Source organism: Haliotis rubra, unplaced genomic scaffold (assembly GCF_003918875.1).
Source record: "Haliotis rubra isolate DU_JTF1 unplaced genomic scaffold, ASM391887v1 Scf2, whole genome shotgun sequence".
NCBI lineage: Eukaryota > Metazoa > Mollusca > Gastropoda > Lepetellida > Haliotidae > Haliotis > Haliotis rubra.
The window spans coordinates 8,977,691-8,984,248 of record NW_025766002.1 but is presented as its reverse complement, the minus strand read 5'-3'; the positions used below and the strand labels follow the sequence as shown (position 1 = coordinate 8,984,248).

At 40.1% G+C, this 6,558-nt stretch overlaps 1 protein-coding gene across 1 annotated transcript; it reads right to left on the bottom strand.

Annotated features, from left to right (window-relative positions):
- Positions 1-247: 247 nt before the first annotated feature.
- LOC124275486 (probable methyltransferase-like protein 24) lies at positions 248-6,242 on the bottom strand. Its single transcript, XM_046711067.1, has 4 exons — positions 6,174-6,242; positions 5,231-5,305; positions 2,700-2,841; positions 248-638 (listed from the first exon to the last, which is right to left on the bottom strand). Exons 1-4 carry the CDS (start codon positions 6,203-6,205, stop codon positions 321-323), a joined length of 567 nt encoding a protein of 188 aa, XP_046567023.1. The 5' UTR covers positions 6,206-6,242; the 3' UTR covers positions 248-320.
- Between the last annotated feature and the right edge of the window lie 316 nt (positions 6,243-6,558).

Below are 6,558 nucleotides of genomic sequence, written 5' to 3'. Positions count from 1 at the left end.
TGATTGGTTGAAATTTCGTTCGCGGGTGAGAATTGTGCACTGTTGTCAAAAAGGTCGATTTAAGTTGATTAAAGAGTGAGTAGTTTTAATGAAGGGGTTTCATTTATAGCGATGCCAGTTAGTGATTTATGTATTTGTACCCCCCTAGAGTATACGCGCAGACATCTCACAATTAATACGTGGAGAAAACTGGCAAGGTTTACCAAACATATTCCGTCAAGGCAGTGTGAGGACACAAAACACTGTCGTAATCTGTGAATTTATTTCTCAAGCTGCTGAGGAGAGGTTTACAAGACGTTGGTTTAAACAGAAATGCCATGTTAGCCAAATGTCCGTGTGTCACTGCGTACCATGTAAATTTCATGGCAACCTGTTCGCTCCATGCCAAACATTGACTTGTATGCAGGAATCATATTTTTATTTGTATGGAATATCCTAAATCCAGCATTATAGAAGTCTCTCAGCAGCTCCAGACCTCTTAGGTACTTGTCTATATCCGGCTCTGGGTTAAGTGGCATCTTGATATGAATTTCAAAACAAAACTGTTTCACATTTTTCAAACTTCCGCTTTGTAACATTTCAGGAAAGGCAAACCACTCCGAAGCTTCAATATCAATCTTGAGCAGATCGATTATAGCCTAGAATAGAAAATACGTTAACGGAGTTAATACAATCGAGTTAATATACGTGTATCCTGTACAGTGAATATGCCCCGTGCATTACAATGTTGAAGGACACACTAGTTAGGGGCATCATTTTTTTAATGTGTTTCACGTAGCCAACAAATTCTGAACATGTGTCAGTCGGTCGGGAAAAAAGCCCCAACTTAATAAAGACAAAGTTATCTGTATTATGTTCTTGATTCTCATTTATTGTAATTCTTATTAGAATTTCCCGCGTTCCTTGGACTTGTGGCAGCGACTGATTAGAAGGTAAACATTTTAAATGACGAGGCGGTGCGCGAGTTGGCGGTTTTGGAATGAAAAAAACCCGTGTGTGTGTGTGTGTGCGTGTGCGCGCGTGCGCACAATAGAATTAGAAGGGTCGGCCGGGCGATGAGAAACAGAGAAAATACAAATGCTGCCCTCACAGTAACTCTATTACTAACATTTTGCGTTCATCGCGTTAAATATATTTTTGTTTTTTAACACTCCGCTCAGTAGTATTCCATCACTGTAACTCTACATGTATTATTTATACATTATATCCGAACATAACCAAAATAGCCTATAGTGGATCCATTGATATATCAAAGTAACTGACTGCATGATGTAAAATGCCAAGATATTAAGGATAAAACTGGATACTTTGTAGTTGAGGTGATTTGAGGGAACCATAAAGATACAGGTGATGTTACTGTTATGTCCAAATTGGATCGTTTACCGTTAGTCGCCACCTTGCTGGGATATTGCTGAGTTTGGCTTTCAGCCACAAACACGTTGAGAAAAATAGTGATTTTAAAAAAGATTTGCTGCCATTATTATACGTCCCATTCTCTGCTGAGATTTGGAATGCGTTCTACTGATGTGAACCTATTTATCAAATGGAACATATATTATGATCAAAAAAGATATTATTTCTAATAACACCTGTATGACAAATAAAGTTACTTTCTAGGCATGTTCTGTTTCAATGTTTGAAAACAATTTTGAAACAGAGTATTCTCAACTGCTAATCGAACTCGGGCGAACACGAGACAGACCCAACAGTAATATTAACAGAATGTTGCAATAGCTACAATATGACGAAATGTAATGGGCAGTGACACCTGTCAAGACATAACTTCTGATCCATACGAAACGGCAGTGGTGGTGCAGTTATGTATTGCCGGCACTGCTGACAATATGGGCGTGAGTGAGTGAGTGAGTGAGTGAGTGAGTGAGTGAGTGAGTGAAGTGAGTGAAGTGAGTGAGTGAGTGAGTGAGTGAGTGAGTGAAGGGAGGGAGGGAGGGAGGGAGGGAGGGAGGGAGGAGCGAGCCCGGGTCTTCGGAGTGACAAGCGAACGCTTTAACCACTAGGCTACCCCACCACTGATAACGTCAAACAGCCAAAAGGTTATTATCCCAGTGTTGACGTTCCCTACACAAAAAACACCCCTGTACGATAGGTAGTGAGTTGGGGGAGCACACGCGGACGTCGTGATCGATGCGGACATTATTGCAACATCTGGACATAAACACTTACAAACGCTGCGTGCCTTTCTGAGTTGCTGTTTGCAACAGATGTCGTAATGCCATTGTTCAGAATGTTGAATAAAGTCTTAACGTGTATATGCGTTCAATAAAGATTGTTGGAGTGTGTGGTTCACCACATACATTGGGATCCGGGTTAGAATAGGTCTTCAGCAACCCATGCTTGTCGTAAGAGGCGACTAACGGGATCGGGTGGTCAGGCTCGCTGACTTTGGTGACATCGTATCCCAATTGAGTAGATCGATTCTCATGTCGTTGATCACTGGATTGTTTGGTCCAGACTCAATTCTATACAGACCGCTACCATATAGCTGGAATGTTGCTGAGTGCGGCGTAAAACTAAACTCACTCACTCATATAGCTTGTGCCCATGGTCACTGGTCATATCACTTACCACATGCTGCAGTTATTTTGTTCCTTTTTAATTCATTTTACATAGTTTGTTTCCCCAAAAATTCGTTTCCTGTTCTAACACGTCTTAGATAGCGTAAAATACATCCTTCTTACCTGTGTGTGATTATTTTCCTTTAAAATGGACGAGAAGGTTCGCATTCTCCAACCCTTGTTGTTTGTACTGTCGGTAGAATTAAGGCCTGTCTTATGGAAATGAATGTTACTTCTCCTGTCGTGGTCTGATACTCTGGTCATGCTGAAACAATATATTTACAAAGAGTGTTTGTGTGTTTTTGTGTGTGCGCCCATGTGCGTGTGCATGTACGTGAGTGCGTGCGTGTGTATGTGTGCGTGTTTATGTGGTTATTAAATTCATAAAGGTATATGGGGCCTATAGTGTAAAGGCTGCAAAAACTGAAAAACTGCTAAAGGTCGGGATACACTCACTAAACGTTCATGTGTATTTGGGGCGATGGGGTAGCCTAATGGGTAACGCCGAAGACCCGGGTTCGATTCCCAACACGGGTGCAATATGTGAAGCCCAATTCTGGTGTCCCCCGCCCTGCTATTGCTGGAATATTGCTAAAAACGTCTTAAACCATACTCACTTACTCATGTGCATGTTTGTTATGCGTTAAACATAATGACTACACAAATACGATTCGCTTACGGAAATGATTCACCAGTATCACGTTTCCACAAACATACAAATAACCCAACCGCTGACATCCAACACCCTAGAGTATTTAATAGTCAATTTATAAATAAATATAATTTATAGTTTAGTTCCTCAAATAGACGTGGGGCGGTGAGGTAGCCTGGTGGTCAAAGCGTTCGCTCGTCACACCGAAGACCCGGGTTTGATTCCTCACATGAGTACAATGTGTGAAGCCAATTTCTGGTGTCCCCCGCCGTGATATTGCTGGAATATTGCAAAAAACGGCGTAAAACCATACTCACTCACTCAAATAGACGTACCTAGTACTGACACTATATATCCATAGCCATTCACAATCTGCTGGAATAAAAGAAACGTTACCCTCCTTCCTTAATGACGGAGGTACCTATCTTCAGCGTCCACGTCTTGGTCTGTCTACGGTGCCCCAGTCTGCATGAAGCCTCCCACATAAGTTTTATAACCGTGATACGGTGGCATCCGAGGGCGTTGGCAACAGCATTGTATGTCGACCCCATCTGCACCATCCCAATGACTTTTTCTCTCTCTTCAGCTGTTAATCGTGGCATATTTCTCGTACTTGTATATCTTATAATCTTTTCTAGGCTCTCTTCATACCCTATAGAATCATTCTACATGTGAAATGGATGCAAATACTGCTTGAATTTTGCTGCGTTTTGGCGATTGATAATGCTATGTGTAAACAGAAAATGGAAAAATGTTACTTTGCAAGTAAAAATGGTAACAAAGATCATTGTAGAAATTCCTAAACATTTTTTCACAATATCAAAGACACTTTTTTCATGTTTTCACTAATGCAAATCAGCAGAAAAAGTTTTAAAAGACTGAAATCATAGGAATGATTATTTTCCAATTTTACACACTCTACAACAGTTGTTTCTTGTTTTAATAGTTGAAAAATGGTGATATTAAATGGTTTATCTTTGTCCCAAAGTAGAATTTTATTTCAACCTTTCTTTTGGACATCTAACTTACTGTTATTGGTTTATTTCGGCATGGACGAAAATAGGACAATTTAACTCTTCTGAAAAAGATGCATTTCACCTATATATGAATGCATTTGAGAATTTATTTTGGTGATTTCGTGTTGTTAAGCTTTCTTGTAAACTGATACCTTCTAACATATCTTTGATAGTTTTTAAGTAATTCATAAAGGTAGGAGGGAAACGTTTCTTTTGGCGTCTAGTGTATTTCATTCTATGACTTTTATCGGGTTTCTATAGAATAACAGCTTTTTGAAATAATATAAACTTACTGAGTGTTCCGGGGTAACTTGAAGGGGTATTTCCTCATTAGTGAATTTGTAGGCTGTGCCTCACCATAAGATTTTCGTGAGAAAATTTGTAAAAACTATTCCTTTCGCTAGATCATCATTTTCTGAATGCAATTGTCTTTCTACGATTCATCTTCTAACTCAGTTGAAACCTAATGCAGCGTTCATTTGGCTGCGGCACATAATTGTTTTATTTCTGGTGTATTTTCAAGTTCATGTCGCATGCAGATGGACATTCCTGTTGGGTTTTGCTTCATTCATCACAGAAATGTTTTTTTTCTCCTATCCTCCAATGCAAGCATAGCCTATGATGTAGCAACAATGATTCTCTTGAATGTCTGTGAAGTGTACTGTGAAGGTATACTAGGCTGCTGACACATTGCAGAAGGAAACGTCTACGTCATGCATTTCAAGATCTAAAGTCAAATCCATCCACACATGCAAGTTAGAAGTTGTATATCCAAGCACAGCCTACATGACAACGTGTAAGTGCACACAGCAATATTTGATGAGCATATCTTTCGAAGGTATAGCTTAATGTGAAATTAAAAAAGCGCTCAAGTCAGTGTCGGAAACACGGCAAATGCGATAATATCAAGCATTTTCTATCGTGTTTGTCTGTGTTACAATAGTGTAAAATCTGGCTTTTGGACCCGTATTTATGAAAGCACACACCTTGGATCATACGAGTGGACATGGCAGCCATATGCTGTAGCTACATCGTCGTCGAAGCTCCAGTCGTAGTTGATCCTGAAAGATGTACGGTGGAACTGATCAGGAGAAAAGACTATACTCGGACGCACGCACGCACGCACGCACGCACGCACGCACGCACGCACGCACGCACGCACGCACGCACGCACGCACGCACATACACAGTGGAACAACGTGCCCAATGTTTTCCGAGGATTACACAAATTATGTTCTGAGTGAGGTGCGAAAACTCTAACCTCAAGGCTCCCTAACTTACAATACCTATATTTCATATTTTATAACAAAACACACACACGTCGCTGGAAGTGTGAACCTGCTGGTGGTTATTCAATTAGAATTATTGGCAGTCCGTCACAATAGTGGCCTAGTGGTTAAAGCGTCCGCTCGTCACGCCGAAGGCGCAGAGTTCGATTCTCCACATGGCTACAATGTGTGAAGCCCATTTCTGGTGTCCCCCGCCGTTCCTGCTGGAATATTGCTAAAAGCGGCGTAAAACCCAACCCACACACTGGTTTTAACATATTTTATTCACAAATATTAAAGGGATTCGGGACAAATTATCCAAATTAAAATACCCGCTACCCAATATTTACATACATACATTTTCAATTATATGCATCTTAAGAAAGAATAGAGAGAAGAGATAGGAAAGATAAAGAGAGAAGAGAGGAAGGGACTCAATTTATGTCATCACTCAAAACGTTTTGATTGATGAATAAAAGTTTGTACACATCTGAAAACGTATTCATTCACTCACTCACCGACAATATCGATGATAATGAAGTATAGATGTAACTAGTCATCAGAGCTTGTCACCAGACATGGGCATTTTCAACGTATGAACAATTTGATCAATCTTTGTCAAATGTGATACAACTATCTGGAATGAATATAACAGACCTACCCAAATGAGTATATATTGCAGGGTGTCTTCATTCCGTAGGGAAGGTCTTCACAAACGTTCCAACCGCCGTCAAACGCATTGCCTCGCCTGACCACCTTTTTACACGAAATCTGTACGCTGTTCACATAGCTGAATAAAAAAACCCATTGAGTTATTTACTCTCGTTCAAACTCAAAAGCCCCTTCCTTGAAAACAACAACTTAAATAGGCCATTAATCCTTACCCATAACACGTTAATCCAGATATGCGTTGGACAATTACATTTTTGCAGCTTTAAGGGAATGGAATGTTTTCTGGCTGCCTTTCATATACATCTTTATCATTATCGTTTGAAAACGGGACAAAATATTCATAGAAACTTTTACCATAATGGCGCTATTAATTG